General features: G+C 41.3%; 1 protein-coding gene across 7 annotated transcripts; it reads right to left on the bottom strand.

Annotated features, from left to right (window-relative positions):
- Positions 1 to 7: 7 nt before the first annotated feature.
- inpp5b (inositol polyphosphate-5-phosphatase B) lies at positions 8 to 24,224 on the bottom strand. 7 transcript variants are annotated; one of them, XM_031577065.2, is made up of 22 exons: positions 23,293 to 24,224; positions 23,055 to 23,152; positions 22,826 to 22,855; positions 22,552 to 22,662; positions 20,329 to 20,478; positions 13,222 to 13,300; positions 11,019 to 11,177; positions 10,224 to 10,325; positions 9,919 to 10,033; positions 9,192 to 9,308; positions 8,663 to 8,850; positions 8,269 to 8,380; positions 7,936 to 8,045; positions 6,458 to 6,593; positions 6,076 to 6,186; positions 5,604 to 5,769; positions 4,306 to 4,541; positions 2,930 to 3,043; positions 2,337 to 2,421; positions 1,930 to 2,057; positions 1,561 to 1,672; positions 8 to 415 (listed from the first exon to the last, which is right to left on the bottom strand). In XM_031577065.2, exons 2-22 carry the CDS (start codon positions 23,125 to 23,127, stop codon positions 306 to 308), a joined length of 2,544 nt encoding a protein of 847 aa, XP_031432925.1. In that variant the 5' UTR covers positions 23,128 to 23,152; positions 23,293 to 24,224; the 3' UTR covers positions 8 to 305. The 7 variants fall into 7 exon arrangements, with proteins under 7 accessions (XP_031432925.1, XP_042565023.1, XP_031432922.1 ...); XM_042709089.1 differs by having other exon boundaries at positions 23,055 to 24,224; XM_031577062.1 differs by lacking the exons at positions 22,826 to 22,855; positions 23,055 to 23,152 and having other exon boundaries at positions 9 to 415; positions 23,293 to 23,311.
- Between the last annotated feature and the right edge of the window lie 1,235 nt (positions 24,225 to 25,459).

Below are 25,459 nucleotides of genomic sequence, written 5' to 3'. Positions count from 1 at the left end.
TGTGTGTGTGTGCATATATGTATATATCTATATGAATATAAAAGAGCAGTTGGTTTTGTATTTACAGACATCAAAATACAAATACACCTGATCATTAAATAGCTGGTAAATATACATATTAGGCGGTTTCTCTACACTGTAATAAAATAAACGCTGTGTTTCAACAGGTAAAAATGTCATCCTGCATTAAACATCATATTTAAATCATGGATGATCAAAGCAAGTCTATTCAAAAGTATGTATATTATGTATGAAAGTGTTATGCTTCATTGAGCTCAAAAAAAGTAAACTATGGACACTCAGGATCAAGACAGATCTTCCGTCAAAAAATGCTGGTAAAACTCTTGGATTTTTCTTTTCTGAGAGAGATCTTGCTTCATAGATGATCTCAGCATCAAGGCAGAAAATATGGTGGCTGAAGAGAGAAAAGGAAATGAATTCAATTAATTTGATGCTGAAAGTATATGGCAGTTCACATGTTAGAAATGTTAAATCCCACCAAATCCCATCATGGCTTTGTTTGCATGCAAAGAAGAGGACAGGAAACAGATAATAGTCTGTTTGTGTTGTAAGGCCTTGCACTTTCCTATTTCCACAATCACACATGAGAGTATGCCTAACTCTGACCGCCCTTTAGGAGTTAGAAAATGTGTGCCAAGAATATGTCTGCAGGTTGAATGATGTTTTTCTTTTTTTTTGTCAAATCCCATTTAGGGATCTCCGAAAGGCTTTCAATGGCTCACTCCCTTGGTTCCATTTTGCGCTCTAAAAAATTAATAGGTCCAGGAGATTCTGTGAAATGCCAAAGAATGGATTCCACACCCTGTTTTCAATGATCATAAATTATAAACCAAAATGAAAAGCAATGTGCTACATATTTAATCAAATTAATTATTACCCTGTCCAGAGGGATGAGGGAAAGCACAGCATAAAATCGTTTTTCACATTCAGTATTTAAGAACAACCAACATACTACATCTCTGATTTCGCTTGATGGGAGATTTAATTGAGTGCCATCTCCTGACACCCCTCTGTATAATGTGATGAGCTACCACTCACTGTTAAAGTCAGAATGGGGCAAATATCCTACTTTGCTTTATTCAATCCAATCACATCTTTCATTTCACTTAATTTCCAGCTACATCAAGTTATTTCAAACACAGGGATTTAGTTTGAATTTTCCAATTTTATTACGTTCCTGGGGAATATTCCCCTGCCAGTCATAGCTATTCCCGTTTTAACAGTTACAGTGCCAGTGTGCATTGATAGGATTTTTTATTTTATGATAAATGGATTTTTAAAGAGGTTAGCTTTCACAGCAAGTCAAAATGAGACATTGGCTGTCTCCTTAACACTAAAACTACAAAGAGACCTTATATGAGAACAAAATGAAAAATGTAAAACATCACAAACTGGAACTAAAGGCTCTGCTTACTAAAGACAATTTCTGCTTTGTAGAACAAATTTGCTGATTCTTATTGAGCGAGTTGCCAAAAATACACAGAGAACAAGAAGTGAGAGCATTCATTGCTTCATTCCTTTCTCCACTGTGGGGCCTACCTAAGATGTTGACGTCCAAGTGGTTGTGAGCGGAGTGCTTCAACAGCTCTCGCAGGAACTCCGTTAAAGAGTTAAAAACATTTTTATGGCACTGAGGTAGCATGGAGATCACCTGTTAATACAACAGAGTTGGATGTCACCGACACTTGAAAAATCTCTCAAATGCACAGAAAAGCAGTGACAGAGCCAATACATACAAATACATACAAACATACGTACGGATCATACATACATTCAACCAATAATAATAAACATAAATATACTAACTACTAAATACTAAAATATAAATTATATATAAAATATAATAAAATAAATATGTAAATCAGTAAACTGAATCAAAATAGTTTGTGCACAGAAGAGGGAACAGACCTGTTTGCATTGGCCGTAATCAGAGCAGCACTCTAGGCACTGCTTGTAGAGATGGTAAGGAACCACAGGTTCAGGAAGAGCGTCGAGGAAGAGGAGCAGTGCTTCCGCCACAGAGTGGTTACTTCCAGCTGAAGGTCAATAGGGGTCAAGGGTAGCACAAGAGTCTCAACATCCTGTAATGACTGTAACTGCAACGTATTTTACATTTCCATTATATTTATTCTTTTAGTTGATGATTTTGTCCAAAACAACTTAACGTACAGTCCAGAAATACATTTGTGTATTCCCTGAGTAATGAACCCAGGATCTAAAGAGCTGAAGGCTCCACTGAGCTACAGCAATGCTCCTCTCATGGTGCATGGACATCATTCTGTGTAGTATGTTCAGTGGCCCATCATTAAGGATACGGAGCGAGTCTGGCTCCCCTGTGTCCAAGCAATCTCTGATTTCCTCAAACTCGCTGCGTAGTCCTGGTTGCTGAAACAGGTCCTCCTGTAAGACACATCAATCACACTGCAGATTTAAAAACCTCGTAAATGAGAATGACTTTGTCCTCACCAGCCAGCATGATCCCTGTTTCCATCCTGATTTTTCTAACCAAAAAAGGAAGTGGATGAAGCACAACTTAAAAACCTGTTTCGGCCTCATAGGAATGCAAGTGTTTTTCCAAGCCCTGCCAGTTGAACCAGAGCGAGCAATGACTCTCAAACACAGGGCTTTAGTTCAAGAGCCCCTGGAATACAGTATCTTTGTGCTGGCCGCCAGGAAAACAAAACCTTGGACACATTCCTCGGCATAAAGTTGTCGTTGCTGTGGCAAGTAAGATCAGTGGGCCTGGCCCATAAAAACAAAGACAAACAATCTAGTGAGATTTAGAGTCACTGCTTCAGTGTTTCCGTGCCCAGAGGACCACTGTGAGGTCCACACAATGGTGGCAGTCTTTCTGAGATTTCTACCCCCTCAAGCGTGAGGGGTAAAACTAAGAAAAAGCACTGCTGACCTGTTTGCTGGCGTTGCGGTAGAGGTGGTCCACCATCATGCAGATCTCCTTGGGGATGTCCCGGGGCACATCTGTCACTGAACTACTGGACTCCTCGCCAGTGGACATTGAGGTCTTGCAATGCAGTGAAATAAAATACACAAGTAAGTAAGTAAGAACATTTTATGCATAGACTATAAATTATAACAATCCTTAGAATGATAAAACATTTTCTATAGAATATGGAGTAATTACAGCATCAGATCCTGAGGAAACAGGCCTTTATTTGGCTGGCTTGATTGTGGCAGAAGTGAACAGAAATTATTTCTAGACTGAATAATTGTAGTTTGTTCTAGTTAGTTGTGTTGTGGGGAATGCACTAAACTAAAGTACACCCAATTAGAGGTGTAAATACTTTGGCAATACACAGAGTTAATCATTAGATTACATTTCCAGCAGATGATTAAACAGTAAGTCAACTGTGTATTTCTTGGAAGCTAGGCATACGGTAAATAATATGATTCCATGAGTTGGTGAAATACCAATATTATCATTTTGGTGATTTTGGTTACTTCCGTTCGGCGGCGTACAGGGATAAACAAGGAAACTAATCATATTAAGATGAAACATAAAACGAACAATGTTCCATCCATGTCTACTGGAGACTTAAAAAAAGGCTTGGCTCTGTCATTGATGTGCTGAGAGCCTGTTGTTTTGCAATGCTAATGACGCTCTGGACATTCCCTGCAGGAATACACGATCCTGGCAAATGAGAGATTTGTCCTGAAGCAACACTCCCAGTGGCCCTTGCTCCTATTTGGATCTGCACCCTTGCAACAGATGTGCTTGTCCCTGTCTCTTCACCTGGCAACCCCGCCGAACAATGCGCTGCGACTGACAATCAAATGGGGACACAAACAACTGATGCAACAAAGAACTCCCGCTGCTTGTGTTTTTGCATTCGGCTGGCAAACCACAGCTGACGTGTAACTAAATGGCAGAGAGAGAGATTGAATGTTTTCTTCAATGTCTTTTGTCACCATAACACGCAATGCCCAACTGGACAATACACAACACAACGGGATGAACCAGTTCCCTATTGTTCCAAGGAATGCATAATTATATAAAAATGACTAAAGTGAAAGAAATGTCAAGTGCCAGAAAGGAATGTGTCCTTGCGCTCTTAAACAATACTATCTAAGAATAGCAGAACTACTGCTAGGTACCAAATGCAATTGTCACAAACATCTGTGACGTGTGTGTACACATGTCTGTGACATGTGTGTGTGTGTCAACCAATAAAACCAGTGACGTGGGCCCTGTGTACATGCTCTGAGGAAGAGCTCCCGGGCAAATTTGATAGAAACCCAACTCTGTCCCTGACCGCCTGCACTCACTAGTTTCTGGATGGTGTCAAGTGGCATCTCCTGGATGGCCTCCCGCAGGTGGCACAGTGCCTGGATGGAGGTGCCAAAGCAGCTGGGCAGGTAGTTCCCCATCACCGAGATGAAGTAGTCCTTGCCCCGGTCCAGGTGCAGCACCAGGATGTCCTCGATTTGCTGCAGGCCAGAGTTCAGTTGTGGCGCGGTGAAGCGGTTCACAAACACCTCAAATTCGATGTCCACACTGGCCCCTGGGTGGGTGAGTCACATGGAAGAGAGGCCAAATAATGAGACTTGAACAGACCGGCGTGCTGCTGCTGCGGTCTGGGCGTTTTGGGTAATGATCACTAGCACTGCCAGAATGAACGTCATAAAATGTGGATGAATGTTGTTAGTAAATTTAGCAGAAAAAAAAAAAAAAAATCACTGAGTCCTCAAGGGTACAACTAGTTGTACAGAACTGCACAGTCTACGCAACATATTTTTGTTTTTGTTAAATGATCGGCCAATTTAGTGGTCAATTTAGTGCTGTCAAACTGTGTAGATTAGATGTGCCTGCCATATGTTGAAAACCAAGATGCTCGTGTCATTTCACGGAAGGTGAAAGAGCAACAAAACTATTACACGAAACGTGTAACATTTTGATCGGACACACCCTAATGAGGCCAAGGTCCGCCCTCGAAGGCACTTAAGTCTGTGCGTATGAAATGATCAAATGATTGTGCCCTATAAATTGAAATAGCATCACGCGATGCTCTTCTTTGTTGTGCGTAAGAGCCTGCGGTTTACATCTATTTAATTAGGGCCCACTGTGCCTTGAGAGAAATGAAAAGTTTATAAGGCTCTGCTAATGCAATCATGCCTGGTATCAAGTATTCACACTTGGGGGCGCCCCTCAACACAAACTAATGGCTTCACCACCTCCTACTCAGGTACTGTGGTCTAATTCACCAACATCAGCCCGGTCACATTTCTCTGTATTATTTATGAAGGCTAGGAGCATGGGTTTTCTAATTGCTTGTCTACATTGCTGAGGGCATTGAGATGAATGCTGCAGTACATGGCAGCAGTGCAGTAAAAACCTATCAAGCCAAACACCCTGATGGTGTTCGAGATGAAATTAAAGAGCATCCCTCATGTCGCAGGAACACGATCTTGCACAATCCGCATCGTGTCACAATAAATCTCATGGCCATTGAATAATGACTTGCAGAGACTGGTGTACACTTGCAAGTAGCATACAAGTTGCTAGTATTCATGGAACTGGTGGTGATGGATACTACTAGAGATGAAAGGGTACTTCGGTGTCTTACCCTGTGCCAGGAATCCCTTGTGTGGGTTGGCGGTGAGCCAGGGCTTGCAGTAGGCTGGTTCATCCAGCTTCTGAATGAATTCAAACTGGCACGGCACCTGTCCGTCGTTGTGAATTGTCAGCGTCTCAGAGCGGTGCTGCATGAACTTCACATCTTTGAACTGGAACTGCGAGAGAGGCAAGCATCAAGGAATCAGAGAGGGAAGCATGATTTACAGACAGACTGATAAACAGTACAGCTGAACACCTGTTCAAGATTCACCTTTTAACCAGACAAAGATATCCGGAGCAAATATAAGTAGCAAATCTAGAGTTTAAATGGACTTTAAGGTGTATGTACTAGGTTTTTGTTGTGAGATATGTAACAATCTAGTAGGTGTTTGTCAGTATGTGTGTGTGTGTGTGTGTGTGTGTGTGTGTGTGTGTGTGTGTGTGAGAGAGGGGTGGGGGGGACAGGAAGATCAGTTCCACACCTCTCTTTGAGACAAGGACACTGAGGGAATACACTCATTCTCCATCTTGTCCAGTGTCCTCACAATCTCCTCAAATGTCCGTTTGTAAGAGTCTTCGTTCACCAACTTGATCTAAATCACAAAGGACAAAGCAGACGTTCAGACTTTTGGTCAGAAAGTCAGCCAGTGCTACATACTTTTTGAATCAATAGCCAGAGCAGCAAACGGGCTTGTGCTTTAACCATCAAACGTATTCATAATTAACTGTGAAGAATTCTGCATTGTTTTGATCTATTTAAAAAAGATTTCATGTGCAATTTATCCGGCATAACTTCAGAGCTGCACTGCTCAGCTGGAGATGAGGTCTGAGTCGAGTTAAAGACCGCTGGGCCTGCGCTCTCACCCCTATCTCCAGCAGGGAGCTGACAGGCTTGTGGTCGCTGGTTTTCAGGTCCATGTGACTCCTATAGTGCAGCTGGCGGATGTTCTTGCCCCTCCACAGGATCCGGTCGCACCAGGCCGGCACTCGGCACTTCTCACTGATGACCACCACAAAAACAACACACAAAAGGATGAGGGAAATAAACACAGACATGGGTGACCAGCTCAACCTTCAAAGAAAGAGTGGAATATTAAGTCAATTGGATTTTCGAAAAACTACATTTGCAGTACAAGTAGTGCTACTCGATTATGGCAAAACAATGCATAATGACGATTATTTGACACATAATTACTCATTCAGTGTTTCCCCTAAGATTGTGTGTTAAGAATTTAACTTTTTTTACTTTATTAGTAGCAGCATCATCATTGCATATTATATTATATATTATATAATATATTAACATACATTTTGTATTCTTATTAGACTTAAGTCTAATTAGTCTTCAAAATACGTAGAAACAAGTGTTATTTAAAATCATCTTTAGTTAGCCTAATTTGTATGCTAACTGTGTCTTGAACAGGGTTGTAGTAGATAGCGCTGAGACTGTAGATAACTCTTACCTGTTGTTGGATATTTTAGTATCAACAAGACGCAGTTTTAAAAAACAAGGCAGAGAATTTTGACAATTGTATTTATCTTTGCAGAGAGGGAGAGAAGTTACAACAACACTGCTGCCAACTCAACTCCGAAGGGGCAGTTCCTTCTTGCAGCTTTTAATGTCTGCTCCTCATTTGGGATGGAACCACAAATGTGTGACCTTTCCAAATTTGGTATCAACAGAACCCGTGTTTTACTCTGTTACATTTCTCAAATGTGTGGTTGTTCTTGGCCCAGCATCCTGTTCTGTTTCTAGACACAAGACGCAGTCTGCGCAGACAGCTTCAAGCAAGTTTAAGCAAGTTAAAACTATGATCAACAGAATTTCCTTACACCTGTGATTTGTCAGATTTGGACATTGACATGTGCATGAGAACTGTTTAAACCTCAACATTAATATCTCTGTGTTTAAAAAATTCCAACTACACCACTAGCCTTATACAGTAAGCTACTCCCTTACTTCAACTTCAGCTGGTGTTAGTTATTTCCCCCGTAGGCTAGGCCTATAGCATTCAACAGTGGCACTACTTATTCAGTGGCTGAATACAGTGGCACACCACTGTCAAATAAATGAGTGACACAACACAAAACAAAACCAGTCCATCATTGCAAAGCGGAATGTGGCACATTAATCATTTTATCTTGATTACATTGTTTTCATAATCGTTGGGAGCCCTAATCGCAATTGAAATTCGATTAATAGCACAGCTTTAAGTACAAGGCAAAGCAATACTGATCATTTATACCTCAGTAACACTCTCGCTACCCCAACTTTCGGTGTGCAGTACAAATGCTGCTGGCTGTGTTTTTGCTTTAGTCTTGGGAGCCTATCCTGTGCCTACCTTGAGTCCCACCGACTGGAGCCAGTGTCATATTTGTATGTGGGCAGGAAATCGATCTCTCCCTCGGTGAAGCCCACAAACACCGCCTCCTCATCAATCTGTCTCTTCAGCTGTGGGCCACAAAACAAGTTCAACAAAGCTCCATTCCGCATCATCAACTCACGGGCATGGTCAACAACCACAACTACTTTAACACTTAGTCTACTTCATTTAAAATATATTGAGTATTATTTTATTATTTAGCGTTGTAAGTAGTTCTAATGGATAGACACTTAAAACTGGTTCAACCGCAATAGGTTTAGGAGTGGGAGGAGATGTTCAGAATGGGCTTACCTGGTCAAACGCATGCAGTGCTTCAAAGTCCTTTTTAGAGATCATATCCTTCACCTGGTCCACCTCAAGGTTGCTTATCCTGTAGTTCAGATCTCCCAGCCAAAGGACAATACTGTTGAAATGAAAAAGAAAGAGAAAAACATTTGTTTGTACGTGTTTTATCTGCATTTAGAGGAGCATTTCTTTATGGCCATTGCACACGAGTTATACCACAGTGTAACTGCTTCCAATCAGTGAGGAGAACAAAGATTAAAGCTGTTGTGAGGAATGGATGAGTGCATTGTTTTTTTTTTGGAAGAGCAAGTTGCTCAATCACGTTAACCTAAACAGGTAGTATTCTGGTGGGGAAACACTGTTCCCCCGTTTGCTGTGGGAGCAAAACTGAGGCCCTTACTTGTGCTTCATGATGGTCAGTGTGGGCAGGTCTGAGTCTTGTTGGCGGAACTGCATCCTTGAGCAGATCTCCCGGTAGTCCTGGTTGCGCCGCTCGTACTCTTCTATGTGGGCAGCCAGGTGCGAGTTCACCACGCAGATGTTGGAGTTGTGGAAGCGGAAACGAACAGCCACACCGCCTTTGTTGCCCTGGCAACAAAGCACTGACGTAAGCAAACTACACTTTTATTTCTTCACCTGCCTGCACAATCTACTAAACAGGAAATAATCTCCTGCAGCAGAGAACATCTGCTGTCATTTTGAAAGCTACACTTTTTTAATCTGATTACAAGAGAATACAGGGCCTTTGACAAAAGAACATTTAAAATTCTACTTTCTTCTGTGGACCTGTTAGATTTGAAAAAGACTTGGTTTAGCTACTCTCTACGGCTGTTTTGCTGAGAATGAAACACTGTTCCCCCGTCCCACTGGTCTCTACGGTTGTTTTGCTGAGAATGAAACACTGTTCCCCCGTCCCACTGGTCACTCACCATCCTCCCCATGATGCCGGTGCCCACAGTTTCAGCCTCCACCTCTGAGAGGTGCTCAGCGTGCTCCGTCTTCACAAAGCACAGGAGCATGATGCCCACCAGACGCACGTGCTTCACCTGGGAGCAGGTCAAAGGTGAAAGGTGAGGTTGAAGGACCACAACAATTGTCAACACAGTGGGGCAACATAAACAAGGAACACATATAATAAGTGAAATTAGACCTCTGATAACAAACTGTGTTAGCAATGCATAATGTGATGATACAGTGGCATTACCCCAAAGGTGAAAAATGAGTTTCCACCCTATGAGATTAATGGGTCTGCCAGATTCACTCAACGTAATATAGCTCTAAGCTGCCAATTAAAAGCCAGCCAGGTACGGATGGCATCCCACTGATATAAGCCATGAAAAAAAAAAACATTCTAAACATCAACTGAATTGGAATGAGGACATACAATACAACTACAATAGAGATTTTATAAAAGTGAAACTGCATTCAAATCGAAACCATGACATGGAATGAAGGTGAATCTTGCTTTTTGTTTTGGATCTGCAGTTATCAGTCCTCCACAGGGCCTTAAGGCAGCTCCTCCTAATGTCAACTTGCTATAGTTTCTGTTGTATTCTGACCTTTCCACTAGCTGGAAAAGTGCCCTTCACCCCGCCAAATGGTAATCATCACTGTATTTGTGTGTAGTGTGATGGTAATGGTATCTTTTGTTCTTACAAAGGCGTACTTGCCACCTGGATGAAGTCCATCAAACACGGCCTTCATCCATTCGGGCTCCTTCGGCGTGTCATTGAAGATAAACGCCTCTTTGCTGAGGTCCAGTTCCTGGAAACTAAGCAAGGCCAAAACACCATTACTGCCTGCTGTATGGCTCTGCATCAGACCCTCAACATAGACAAGGCTTGTTGAAAGTAGATAGATTGCTCATCTAAATCAACCAAATAAATATGATAAAAATTATAATCCTAATCTCTATCTTAAAAACAGATACAATAGCTAAAATATGAAAGCCCCTTATTTACCCAACACAGTAGAAATCTGGGGGGTCCGCAGTCGAAGCCAGCCATGGGCGCAGGCTCTCTTTTGGTGTCTGGCCATTCACATTATAAGTTCCCAAGAAGAAGCTGACAGTAAAGTGAGAGATAACTTGTAAGATTATTCGTAAGACTTTACATACAAAGTTGTACCACATTTTACTCTGCAACTATTTGGAAAAATGCCCAATAATAGGCTTCATACACAGTATGCATCTCTTTGTCTTCACCAGTAGGGGGCGGTAGAGGATATGAAATAGGTTTATGAACCAGCACGCATGTACTAAGCAATAATGCATGGAAACACTGTACATTATACATAAAAAAATTAAAATGATATAGGTATATGTGGTGCAGTTTGCCTGTTGCAGAAGAGTAATCAAATCATACTGGCATGTGATAGGCATGTAAGCTCACTGCAGAGAGTGTAAGAAGTTAAACTGGCTGAAGATTAGTCAGTTTGGGTGTTATCTCACCTCTAACCACAGCTATATCCATTCTTTCTGATGTTCTACTTCAAGCACATATTTGCAAGTGGTTACAACACCTCCTGTAACCATGAGAGCTACTTGAAGGGGACTCCTGGCAAGTTAACTATTAGTTGGACTATACGAAAGCCATAGATTCAAACTTAAATCGATCTCTATGTCTCTAAAATAAAAATACATATAAAATGTAATATTTCATACTTCCCCCTGGTATGTAACTACAAGCACTTCCAAATAATTAGAGTGAACCTTACTTGCTTAACGCTTAGTGTTGAGAGCAAGCATGGTGGCCCACCTGAAGTTCTCAAGGTAGGTGTAGACGTCCTCGTTCTTGAGCAGCTCACAGCGGATGAGGTTGTCCCGCAGGCCAAACTGAGGTAGGGCCAGCATCTGGTTCTTGTTGGTGGTCGGCTGCACCCGGTCATTCCTGTCCTCATGCAACACCCTGGCCTCACTGCGATCAAACAAAAGAAACACAGAAAGAAAAAAGAAAAGCCAGAGTTTATATGTTGTCTATCTACATTAATATTGTAGAAGAGTTTTGTTAGCACTGTACACAAAACCACATTTGTCTGTGCTTGCAAACCCCTAGGCTATTCTGAAACTATTCTCCAGCACTCATCATGTTAAAGCGTACAAAACCACATCTGTGGTGCAGGCAACAGAGAAACAGCCACGTAGCTACAGTTTCAGTACCATTACTACTACCATGACAGGGGGGGTGGGGAGTGGGTCAGTGGGGCGCATGCTGTATGCATGGCAGCCACCCCTCTCCCCACACAGACTGCTGTGGATCCTACTCAGATGCCCCTCATGTGTCTCTGGGGTTGGCAAGGGTCTGGAGATCACAACTACCTTTTAATTTCACTACAGCTGGATAGGCACATTTTCTTTTACATGGAGTGAGTGCTGTCAGTCAAACTAAAATGGGCCAGCTAGAAGTTACATTTCTGATGGCACCACAGGAGAATCATTATGGATGACCCTGATATCACTAGAAAGCGTACACAGTGAGTATCGTTTCAATCAGCGGTTACTGGATGGCAACACTGCAGACTTTCCATCACCTCAAGATGCCGGTGACGTAGTGGAACACTAACAAATATCAAGATGACATTTACTAACATAATGACTTACACCAGAGCTTTTTTGTATCCTCACAAACACTGTGGATTTGTCCTGCTGCGAATATGATGGGACATCAGACACGCGTCTCTCTGCACACGTTAATTCGAAGGGCTTGAAATTACGGCATTAATGAGTCTCTGTTGCATTCATTTCTTTGAAGGGATGACCTATGTCGAATGACCTTTGTCGTTCTCCATAGGAATGGCATTGCTTGTCGTGGCTTAGCCCATCGACCAAGCACAGCCTGGATTTGTATTTCCATACATCATTAAGTACGGGGTAAAGGCCACTGAGGTGCCCCGACGTTCAAAAATATTCCACAAAGTGGAGGCAGAGAACGTTAGTTTCCTCTGTTTATACCACAGTTGCCATCCATGTTTTTGGGTATATGTATATAACATCAGCCCACAAAGGAAACATTGATTTAATCTAAAAATAAACCAACCTGTTTAGTTTCCAGGCTAGTTCTTCTTTCTTTAGTTAAAGAGGTTGCTTGGTTAAAATGTATTCCATTTTTTTTAAGCCCAAATCCTTGCCAACATTAATGTTAGCGGTCTCTAATTATATGTGAGCTAGCTTGCCAGCTTGCTAGTTCTCCAGATTACAATGTAATTTAACCATAGAATTGATCTGCTTCATACGTGTCATAATATACAAAAATACACACACTATGGCAAGCATAGAATGATGACTGAGCCAATCACAAAAGAGATATTATCTTCAGCATCATACGGCATGTTTGGACTGTTGGACTTGCAAATTAGGTCGGCGCTGCCAAAAGTGTCAAAGGGGAAAAAACACTAAAGAATTAGGCTAGTCAGTGTCCAAAGTCCAGATCCAAGGATCAGAGGCTAGGCCATTCAAAGTGTTTTATTGCGGGTTTGAAAGTATTACAATTACTGTCTATCTGATTAATTGGTTTCAGTGATTTGACTCATTTGCTGTCTGAATGATACTCTAGATTTTGTCACTCACAAGCTAATCGGTTAGCTAAGTCATTCAGACAACACTATTTAGCTAAAATTGGTCTAAGAATGCATTCTGCAGGACCTCACAAACACGGGTAGTTTATATATATAAAGTGAATTGGGAAGTGTGGGAAGGTACGGTCACAGCATCGGAGTGAGCCGGTATCATGCGAGGGATCATTAAAATAGCTTTCCACCGAGCTTTTTTACAGCAGGAAGCCAAACCTATTCAGCTCCATGAAGACCACGATCAAGTCATCTACTACTCGTCAAATACTACTTCGATAATGTTAAGGTCACAGACCAAGCTACATGGAGTGACTTGTCTTATTACAAATAGAGAACAGCTTTCTCAGGCTTGATATATGCCGGTCTCTATGGTGAGGTGGAATGTTACTGTACCTTCCAGGGCTGCCTAGTACTCCACTGCTTCTCGTGTCCTCTACAGTCGGTCCGCTTCTCTCGGCCGTCTGTGACCTCTCTAGTGAGACAGAGAAGCATAGAAGAGCAGAGAGATGTTAATAGGGAGAAGGTGACTTCATCTTCCTGCATATATGTGTGAGAGTGTGTGACAGTGAGTGTGTGTGTGTGACAGTGAGTGTGTGTGACAGTGAGTGTGAAAGAGAGAGAGAGAGAGAGAGAGACACAAGTGGGTGCAGTGCTGCATGGCTAAATCAGTCTCTGGTGTGGTGTGCAGCAATCAATTGGACAGAGCATTGAGCCCAATTTGTCAATAATTGCCACTGTGCCAGGGACTACTGTAATGCCAGAGGCTGGACAAACTCACTGGCTGCCAACATTTAGTGACGTGACAGTCCGACAGACCCATGGCACCCTTTCTAAGTTCAAAGGGGGTGGAAAAAGAGAACCTCATACCATCTCGCTAAATGAGTGCCAGAAAAAAAAAAAAACTTTCAACAGAGACATTGTGTTCCACCACCAGAACCAAAATAACTCGTCTGACTGCTGTAGTAAATCACTATATTTAGGAATCACTGCAGTTTGCTAAACATCCAGCACATAATCTCACACTTTCAGGATTAACAAAGGCTGATGGATCATAGTTAAGGCTGTGCACAGGGTCCACTACAGAGTAATCTATGAACGTAGTCACAATGTTTGCCCTGTAGGCTAATAACACGGGGATGTGAATGAAATGTGGGTGGGTGTGGGTCCTAACACAAACAAACTGCTCCTGCGGAGCCAAAGTTCCACAGACAGTGAGAGAATCTCGCAAAAGTTGCATGACCAGTGCCAACAGCCTATCTGATTGCAGGAGCACAGACGGAAATATGACAGTAAATTCAGTATGACAGAAATATTGTCGGTTCCCATCTGGTGATAACAGCATGCCATGATAGTCCGACAAAATGTCTGACAATGTTCACTTTTGATGATGGCTGAAGATTGCTGTGGTTTCTATTACATAGCCTAAACAAGAACATGAAGCAAATCTCTAGCCTATTACAAACCAAGCTAAGAATGGGCAACTACAATTTTTGACAACGTCTCTGAAACTCTGGCCTCCTTTAACATTGTGATTAATGAGAGCCTAACAAACCTAATTTACACTTCACTTGGCAGCAGAACTGAATTTACCAGAGGCACCCAGAACAGACATCATTGCCAAGACTGATGAGAGAGACCAAGAAAGGAAGGACATCACAATGAAATGTGTAATTAACCATGTGTAACAACAGTTGAGACATTAATGACAACATAACGGCTAATGTTGATCTTGGGTAAACGGCCAAGACTGGCACAGTATTGCATACTCAATCCCTGACCAAACATAACAAAATTGCAGCTTCAACAGCGTACACTGGATTCCCATTTAGGGATACATTAGCCTATGGGTGGAGATGTGTTGTCTGTTCGGTGAAGGGACAGCGGGGAAGGGCGAAGCAGTGGGAGGCAGGAAATAGGAAATTTCAGTTTCAATTGAGTGAAAGGGGACAAGGGGAACTCCAGGAACACAAGCACACCCCTAACCTTTTCCTGCAGTTCTTGGTGATCATGATGTAATGCTACGCACCCTGCAAGGTGGTCAGCTGGAAAGCGATGCAACCAAAGGGAAATAGACATGTGTGCAAAAATGTAACCTTACCAGCTCAATTTCAAAGGAGCACAAGGTGGCAATACAAATAAATAAATTGCTCCAGGCACCTATATTTGATCAGTAGACACATTCAAAACCATTTTATTGTTGAGGCCTTACAACTGCTTGTCAACTCTGTCAGCCAGCATACAAGGCTGCCTGTCCCCTTTAGGACCACACAGGGACATGAAGAGAGTTATTATTTAACACACACAGGTCTCTCTCCACCACATACCCCTACAATAAGTGTGCAGTGCAGGGTGCAACATTGAAAGTGGATTTGTCTGAACATAGAGCCAACATTTATATGAGGAGCAAGGGGGGGGGGGGCAGTAAGAGCATTATAAACATGTGCAGCATTTCTAAAATTCCTTGAAACCATCAGTGGTCTGTTGGTCATGCGTTCTCATCTAAATAATCCTTTTCACTGAAAGCAAAGCATAGTTGACAATGAGCTCAAAATCTCCCTAGTGTGATCATGTGGGAATTAGCACCAGCCAGACATAACCATAGCCTATGAAACTCTTGTCATTTTTGTTAATATTCCTGGCCTTATAACATTTGTCTGTTCACGAAGACTCAGTTTAGCCCTGGGACTATACAGGCCTGTGGAATGACAAGGAGTGTCCATGGCAAAGTTCACTGTTGTCAAATAGCCTTCAAGGATAGGACAGATAAAATATATCACTCTCTCACAACCTCTCCACTTCATAGGAAGATACATTAAATATCCTTTCCTTTCTGAAGTAAAACATAGTAAACATGATTAAATCCAGTCCTTGACCGACACGGGAATGCAGAGTATCACTGTCTGTGCTACCCTATTAGGGCATGCTTAGCTTGAAAATACTTACGCTTAACGAGGCGCTAATCTCAGTACACAAGCTCCTGCACAGTCCTACATTCAAGCTGGCTGTGCGAAACTGCAATCATTGAGAAACCACTTTCACTGCAGTTTTCTGCCGTCTAGGAGTAACTAATTGCTAACGCTAGCTACACAAAATGTCAGGCTAACGTTAGACAAGTACATCATGACAAAGCCAATGAACAGCGGCACACAATCAATAAAAGTGACAATCGCTATGGCATCACACTTACCTATAACTAACGTACACAAAGACGCAGACGAGCAAAGTTATTAGATTCACTCCTGCATGAAACAAGTCATTAGTTGAGTAACGTTAGTCGCTTCGCTTACCCGAAGAAAATCACACTCGAGGACGAGCCACAAACTCCTACCAGGCACATCCAAAATTAGTAACTAACGTTAGCTGGATAACTAGATAGCTACTCTCACCGGGCGAGTCGACTAACCAACTACATTATAATGTAACGTTAATCCAACTAAACGTTGCAGTAGATCGGTATGATGGCTACTTATGGTGCTAACTCAGTTAGCTTACAGAATCAGGCGCCATGGTCACGTTCTATGTTGTCTTGTTAACTACAAGATGCAAGACGCGTTAGTGTTAGATGTCAAAAACTAGTAACCTGATTTAACACTCCCTCTCACTTGCAAAATCTACCTAGCTAGATAGTGACTTAACATTACTACAGCCAGGTATTCAGCGTCTCAATTACGCTGTCAACGGTTCCAAGTGGACCTAACGTTAGCCACCAAAGTTACCAGGCAAAGGTGCAACCAATTACTAACATTGGCATTCCTACGGGAATAATAACGAGACTGTTAACAAATTGCCTGAAGATTTGAACAGCTCTCTCTTCAACAATACAAGGCTAAATCATACAGCGAACCATAACAAATAGCGTCTTACCAGCTTTCTTGCTCACATTAGGCATTTCCTTGCACGTCAAGTTAGACTACTATCCTAGGCATTCTAGCTAACGCGGCTGTAAAACACTAGTGGTTTGCAGAGCAGAACCCAGACAAGTGACAGAGGCAGAACCTTTCGTGACAGCAGGCTGTTACCGGAGGCGTTCCCTGGTGCTACAATCGAGTGTGGATAATATCGACCGGAAGTTTGTAGTTTATACTGTTAAGAGAGAATTTCAATTTCGATGTACACTTCCTAGTTGTAAAGGGAAAAAAATGAGACATATGAACGGGTTTTCAAAAAACCCTAACCCTAACCTGGGCAAACCGTTTGGTAAGTTAAAATGTAGTGATCAATCAGTCTTTTTTGTAACTAACTACTGTCTGGTCTCGTGAAAGAAGATCTCGCTACCAATATGATAAAAGAGCAGAAAGAAATAGGAAATGGGACTCTAGAGTGGTCTCCATGGTTACAAACATCTCTACCACACTGAATGGACTTCAGGGAGGGAAACGGAGGAAGGTTTGTGGAACACATAGCATGATAGCGCAGCATACACAACTGTATCTCGCAGTTCCATCTATCCGTAAAACATGTGTTTTTAGCCATCGAAATATTACACTGTAGGTCCGATTATACATTTTACAAAGCAGTTAGAACTGGGATACGTTGGAAACTTAATGTCGCATTCGTTGCAACTGTGGACGTGAACAAAGGACATTTTCTTTCAGAAATGCTTTTGTGCAGTGGCGGGAGCGCTACTGTGTAACAACGTAGGGTCAGGCTATGGGTAGCAGTTCACAACAGACGTTTGTAGGCCAAACGATAAGAGAACAGTAAAACTAGTTAAACTGCAGAAAGCACTGTAGCAAGCATGCGGGTAAAAATCGCTAAACAGACAACTATCAAATCCTGTTTAAGGAGAGAGCGCAGCAATGCGTCCCAATCCACATTTGCTATCAGCTGTTCGAACTTCTGCCCCGTGGGTAATACACTGGTGTCCCACGGGACATATTCCCACGGGTGGTGTTCGGCCTTAGCCACGAGGCCGGAGGCCGAGTGGCGCAGGCAACAACACCCGTGGGAATATCCCTTACCTACCCCACTCGCACGAGTACTATATTGCTTTTATAAAACAATTTTATAGTCAACCAATTCACATTTAAACACGAAGTTATTGATTAAAAAATGTTTATTTCGCCATTGTTTCTCCGCAACAAAAAAAATAGTTCCATTGTCAACGTCTTTTGGAATTATAAGAACTTTGAATTAACGGTTATCGCTTAATTGACCGATCGCCAGGGCCCCGCCCCCTTAGTTACTGTTGCTACGTCCGACACAATTCCCGGAACTGTCAAGCTAAAAGCCATGGCGAGTACGGGGACAAGCGCTATAGCTGTCAGTGTGAGTGATGATTTTTGGAGTAATACCTCCACGATATCCTCCAGATCAAGGCAAAAGGGACTGCAGTATGCAGTGGAAGGATTTCCAAAATATTAAGATCAACAACGAAGTGGACACAACAATAATCGAAGCAAAAGTATACAGGTCTCAATAAAAAAAAAATGAGAAACCCTACGAGCTCTTCATTAAATGCAACCAGCACAAACCTTGTAGACTAGTCATGTTATTTCACCACTGGGTAAGATATGTATATAATATTTCAAGCTAGCTAATAACCTACAAAGATTCTTTATTCTTATTATTTATTCCGTCTCTGGCGAGACACTCTGGTACTGGAGGTATCTATCGATCTAGCTAGCTAGGATGGTGACAATCTAGAGAACAGTACAGTAACGTACCAGTGTGGATCAAGATAGCTGCTAGTGACGTTATTGTTCAAGGGATGTGTGTGCATGTTGCTGAAAGTATTTCACAGTCACTGTAGTGATAACTTCCTTGTAAAATGATGATCCTGATGTAATGCTATGGCTTTGTATCAGATCACCAGGTTATTGCTCTCAGGTTGTGCCTTATGCATACCTTGGGATACTCAGGAGTAGGTTGCCCATTCACAAAATGCCACAAAGATTAAAATAAAACAACTTCATAATGGCCTTTTGTTCAACATTGATACAGTATGTTAAGCTCGAGCTAGTCTCTCCAACTAAAGTGTTAATGTTAAAATCAAAATGTTAATGTTACCGTCTGTAAAATTGCACACTGAGCTATCCTAGCTAGCGATGTTGATGTTACCGTCTGTAAAATTGCACGCTGAGCTATCCTAGCTAGCGATGTTGATGTTACGTCTGTAAAATTGCACGCTGAGCTATCCTGGCCAGAGATAGCAAACGCCAGCAGCATAAATACAAAGTGTTCGTTAAAAGTTCTGTTCAATGTTGTATCAAGCATAAATTCAAAGTGTTCGTTAAAAGTTCTGTTCAATGCTGGCGTTTGCTATCGCTAGCTAGGATAGCTCAGAGTGCAATTTTAGACGGTAACATTAACATTTTGACGGTAACATTTTGATTTTAACATTAACACTTTAGTTGGAGAGACTAGTTATGTACTTGTAGTGGTAATAATACAAGTTGTCATGAACCATAACTGTTTGGGGATGTTCTCTCAACTAGACAGTTAGTTATCATACCTAGCGATAGCGTAGTTCGCTAGATAGATATCATAGCTAGCTGCAAGCAGCTTCATTTACTTTGGAGCAGACATATGTGTGTTTTTCGATATATTGAGGTGGGAGTGGGGTCTCCCACACTGTTTAATCCACCGCCGGCACCTTTCCTCTTGTGTTTTGGGCTTTGGAAATGCGGGGAAAAAACACGCATCCCTCTAATCTCTATGTCAGATCTAAAAGTCCCGTAAGCACACTGCTTCACCATGCTGCTCAGACCTCAAAGTTGTCGGACCTTCTTCTCTTAGTAGCGGTTGCTAAGGTATGATTGGACGAGGGCCGTTCTAGGGAGGAGTTTCGCGATCGGTCAATTGTATCAACGTGCTGTAGAATGTTTCATCGCGGAGTGATTTATTATTAGCTGTGAAAAGTCCGAGTTGGGATGTCCTGGGATATTCCAACTCATGGAACGTCTATCGTCCAATCAGAAACAGCTAAATAATTAAATCGAACCCAGTTGTTTTATAATGAATGATAGAGTCAAGGCTGAAAACTCCAACAACACCAATAATAATAAAATAATGAATAACATATTGTATGATTCGGTTTCAGTGGCACTGCAGTCCTGCATAGAGGTATGGTAGTTTATCCGCGTTTTTAACGGCCTGTAGTTTAACCACCTCTTTTTTTTTACCACTATGGCACTGGACACAGGAATGCAGACATACAGGTTAGTTAGCTTAAGCAGTGGGTAAACCCATAACATGTTAAGCAGGACTGCAATTGGGGACAGATGCAGTGAGTTTGTGCTGTTTCTCCTCTGCACATCAAATCAAAGGCAAACAGGAAGTAAACATAGCAAATGGCCTCGAATTCACCACCAGCCCCAGACCTCTGATATGCCCAATTGGCACTGATAAGAGACATGTCACATGTCTATCTTAGAATGAGGGCGCTTGATGATCCCTCAGCATAATAAGAGAAACTGCTTTTCTGTATCTCGTAGAACAGGATTAACTGGAGTGCTAAGTCACCATCATCGTCAGCTATATATCAATATAAAGCCTTACCTGATTTCAGGTTGTGGCCCAACTTGGACAACGGCTCCACAAGAGGAGACAGGGACTGCTTCAGAGAACCTCTGGCTGCTGTTGCTTTGCGACGATACTTGGACAGCCACTCAAACCTGGGCTCTGCAGCTGGGTATTGTTGGCAGACATCTAAAAAAAGATCAATTGGGGAACATGGTCAGATAGAGAGCACATTGCTACTTTCTAAAACAAACCAAATATAGTAGGACTGTCACAGAGATACAACAGAGCACCGTTATAATACTGTTTCTATTTAAAACATTTCAATACATCTAAAAGATAAAAGGGAACAGTTGGTCTGTAAATATAGTCATACAATGGACTGGGAAAAGGGAACAGTTGGTCTGTAAATATGGTCATACAATGGACTGTTCGCAAAATATTTTGGATTTTTAACACTATCAATTATCAATACCACTGTACTACAAAATAAAACCATTCATTCACTACAAATATCATAAAACCAATGTCTTTTCCCCCACATATTCCAACGGGTCGAACAATTACAACTTTTCAGCTTGACATTTCATAAAAGACAGAATACACAAGATTCTGAACAAAACAAGAATAAACATTAAATGAATAGCACTATTTGAATTAAATTCAACTAGTTCTATAGCATCACATTTTCTTTCTCTGGTTCGCATTATCCAGTTAGATACATCTTTGATACAGACAGACAGGCACAGACCCACAAGAACAAACTTCCTTTGCCACATTTAGGCCAAGTACCTTCAGTGGTGACAAACCACACGAGTAACATCCTCAAAGCACTCACTACAACCAATACTATGCAGTCCTTGTACTTACCTTGGTTATCCCACATCTCCACATCAGCATTTCAGATTCAATGTGTAAGGGTTTGTGTGACTGCACATACACTCTGTGATTCACAGAAGCGACTCCATTCAGTCCCACTGACAGCCGTAGTGTTCCCACTAGAAATTACACATCCTTCACAAAGCGCACTGTTTTCCTCTTCGCCCACAAAGTGACCTCATACAAGTCCACCTCTTGACAAAACAATGCCTCATCTACTCATTCTTGCAGATGAGCCACTGTGTGAAGTGTGAAACGGAAAACTATTCTCAACCTACTTTCCGTCCACACGACAAGACTCCACCTCTTTCCAGAACATCAACTCCTACTTTCACATTAGATAAAGTCACATCCTTTCATATGCCTTGGTGATCCTAGAGTGCTCGACTCAAAGGCAATCTTCTATATTAACCCAGAGAATGGTCGACACTAGGCTAGATTCGTGCTAGATCAGGGAATCACCGGTTACAGTCAGCAGTTTTTTTTTGACTACTCAGTAAGCTAAGGCTAAGGGTATGGGATTGTCCTCAAGTGTGAGGGGGAAAACACTTATCTGACTAGTCTGGCAGGTTCTTCTTTGACACCAGTTCTACGGTGTTATGCAATCAGTAAGCATTCATGTTCAATGCTTTATAGCTCAACAGAGAGGACACACAGAAGACTACTAACAAGAAGGATTTCTCCATTCATCTGAAGTATACGATACCAAGGCACTGGGGTTATTCTGTATGAAAGCAATTCTTGGGTATCGAGGAAGTGTCATTACTGATATGGCAGAAAGTACCTTGGGCTTAGAATGAGCATTACTTCCTCACAGTGTTTCCTGGTGCTCTTGGAATGTCTTTGCCCCTGAGTTCACAACTGGAATTCCAATGACATAATTGTACAGACAACCCTACTATCGTAAGCAATGCACTAGGCGAAGTATACTGTGTATAATTTCTTAAGTTATTCAGACAGTACTGCTACATTATTATCTTTAAATCAGTTTAAATAGTATAGAATGTATTTACACCATAGGATGATAAACTTGTTACTTCTGTGGTTTAAACCTATCACATTTAATAGTGTAATGAATAGATTTTTAGCAAGAATTGTTCTAATATTTACAACACTCTGGAGAAACAATATTTCCCAATATTTTGTATATATTGTATACATCTTCATTCTTAACAGTGTCTTTATGCATTGTATTATGCTTATAACAGAAGCTTCACAATGTAAATGAATGTGATAATAGACTTAATACAGAAAGTGATCCAAGCTGATACCAGACCACTGTGCATTGATCTATTAACCCATACTGATTCTGAACTTGGAATCCCTAAAAAGCACGGTTTTGTGGTGAAGCAGTGAAAAGATGGGAGTTTTTTAATGCCTCACCGCTCCAGGCCTTGTTGACCTCACTGAGGAAGAGGCGCGTGTGCGATCCGAAGGGTAGTCTCAACTCCAGCTCTTCATTGAGAAAAGTTACCCTCAACCTGGTGTCAGCACCTGGGACAAGCACACACACAAGCTTATGCAATACCTACCAGTACATGTGAAATCAGTCCCCTGAACAAAATTGTATTCCATCTCTTGCATATCTGATGCAAGGGGTGTATTCTTCACAGTTTCTGGTATGTGTGTTACACAAACATTAATATTTATGACTCACCAACAACAGCAAGTTCATCTGGAGAAGAAACTGAGGAGAACATGCTGAAATCAGTGCTATTCTGTCAGTGTGTTTATTCTACAGCATTACCATTGTCAAGGCAGCAGCAGCAATCAACAAAGTAAAACACACAGGATGAAAAATACTTATCAAAGTAACATGATGTAATACTAGAAGAAAATAACAAAAATATTCCCTCCTACGAAAATTAAGACACTGCTGCGCTTACCTTCAACAACAGCAAAATCATACGAAATAGGCATGATATCATCTAAACTGACATCATCTCCAGTAATTGCCATTCGCCGATGTGCATACACAAACAGCCTGGAAAACGAAAACGTTTGAGAATAAATGCTTATTTTGAGAACGGTTAAAAAAAAAAAAAAAAAAACATTTTCACAAAATACCCCAGTTCCTACGTTTCCTCAATGTAATCGTCGTTGTCGTTACTTTAATACACTTACGCATGTTCTTTGGACCGTTCCACTAAACCCAGAAGTCTGCTTTCAGTGGAATTATCTACAAGGATGAAACATTGGACCGCATGGTTAAGAAAAGTTAAGGAGAATATTTAAGTATCACACTTTAATGAACAACGATGTGATAAAATGTCAATGAAATACACGAGGCCGTTGGTATCTGCAGTTCACACAGTGCGACACATAGGCCTACTACATAGGTTGTGCAAGATCTCCACCATGTGGATGGTGTGGTTGTGTGGAAAGTGAGAATATATATATATTTTTCTGAGCATGCTCAGACGCTGTTACATTACGCGTGTGACAATCATTTTTCCAAGTTGAGAGAACGAAGTTTTAAGAACGTAAACGGACTGAAGACACTGCTGTCTAGTGACAACAGCTACATATACAACTTGTAATGGCTTCTTATACATCTACTAATTACAATACGACTGTTCGTGTTTCGAATTTCACGATGTCAGCTAACGTTAGTTCAACTACCAGGCCTCGCCCCAGGCTTTTTCCCCCAAATAGAACTCTCAACGATACTAATAACTGCAGCTATCTTGTGAAGCAAGGCTGTTTGAAACCAAACATAATTCGGTGTAACTAGAATTACAACTTGTGCAACAAAACATCAACCGTTAAGTCGCTTTAATAGCTGGTACTTCAAGGATACTATAATACAGTTCTCGTCTTCGGCCAGAGTTTCTTGGATTGCTATGGATTGATCCATTCCTGCGCAGACTGAAGCTTGCACTGGCTAGTGCTTTTGATGTATTAAAACAGCAAAGAGAATATCCAGGTAATGATGCGTGTATTTTGCATCCTTTAGTCAAATCGAACTTGACCGGATTTGGTACTCATAGTCCTCTTGTTCGTTGCTCCCTCTTCCTCCAGATGCGCTTCGCCCTCTTCGGCCACACTTGTAGCAGACTTCCGAACTGCCACGCACTGATTACAGAGGTGACGTCAGATATTGGATTCGAAGTGGTTCCCCTCCCAGCTCTTTACTGTCAATAAAGATGTTGGCCTACACCGTAGCTTATTATTATACATAATTGTCTGTAGTGAGCCACATTTATTGATATATTGAGAGTGCATGTCTATTCTTGAGAACTGCACTCAAGTTCAAACGTTAGACCAGAATTGCTGTGATATCATAAAATACAGACACTGTACAACAACGCTTTGGATTAAACATACAAGTTTATTTGATTTCAAAAGAAAAGTTTCTACACATTGCTAAATATACAGGTGATAGTTATTCAAATTCTGCACATTGGACATTAAAATATTGCTAAGTTATCTGTGGAGACTGTTTTGCTTGATGTATAGGCCAAAGCCACAGTATCATGGCAACAATAATGAAAGAAAAAAACCCGTAGATGCAGAATGAATTCCAACTTACTGTTTAAAGATTTTCCATTTAGACAAGAATAGGTAATAAATCCTTCATTGTTATTTTATATGCATAAAGTGCGAATACATTTTTTTTGGCTGCAGACTTACTCTATGAATATAGCTATGTACATTGGGCCTCATGCAGCAACATTCTCTTACATTTCTCTTATATTTTACGAGAAGAAAATAAGAGAGGCCAACTCCAGATGTGCCCAACGTTCTTAACCATCCAGATCAGCTCTTACTTATATGGTGTACTGAATGATGAATCCCACTTGATCATACATTGTTGTTGCTGATTGTTTGTTATTAGCCTAGATAACTTCCCCTAAACACTATAGAGCAGGTGTTGTGCTGTGAAAATGTTCTGGCACACACCCAAGAATTGGAGAGATGCCACCAAAAAAAGTTGTTAGAAGAAGAAGAACTTGAGCAGTAGTGAAATCAAGGAACTGTTCAATAAACCTAAACAAAGTGTGTAAATTTGATTATATGATATTCACAATTTTTGTATGTTCCTCAAATTTACAGGTTACGTTAGACAATCGATTTGTGGACTGTGAAAAATAGCTGTTATTTTTTCTTATCTTGGTAAGATAGCTCTCAACCACTCTAAGTGAAGAGAAAAAAAAAACAATGGTGAATCCTATCAATGAGTTCTAACAAAATAAGAGCAAATCTTGGATACAAACAAAAATAAGAGGAAATTGTTTGTATATCGCTTCCTGCATGAGGCCCATTATCACATAACAGGGAATGTAAACAA

Source organism: Clupea harengus, chromosome 11, assembly GCF_900700415.2.
Source record: "Clupea harengus chromosome 11, Ch_v2.0.2, whole genome shotgun sequence".
In the NCBI taxonomy this organism is placed as follows: Eukaryota; Metazoa; Chordata; class Actinopteri; order Clupeiformes; family Clupeidae; genus Clupea; species Clupea harengus.
The sequence above is the reverse complement of the archived record's forward strand: the minus strand, read 5'-3'. Positions and strand labels throughout refer to the sequence as shown.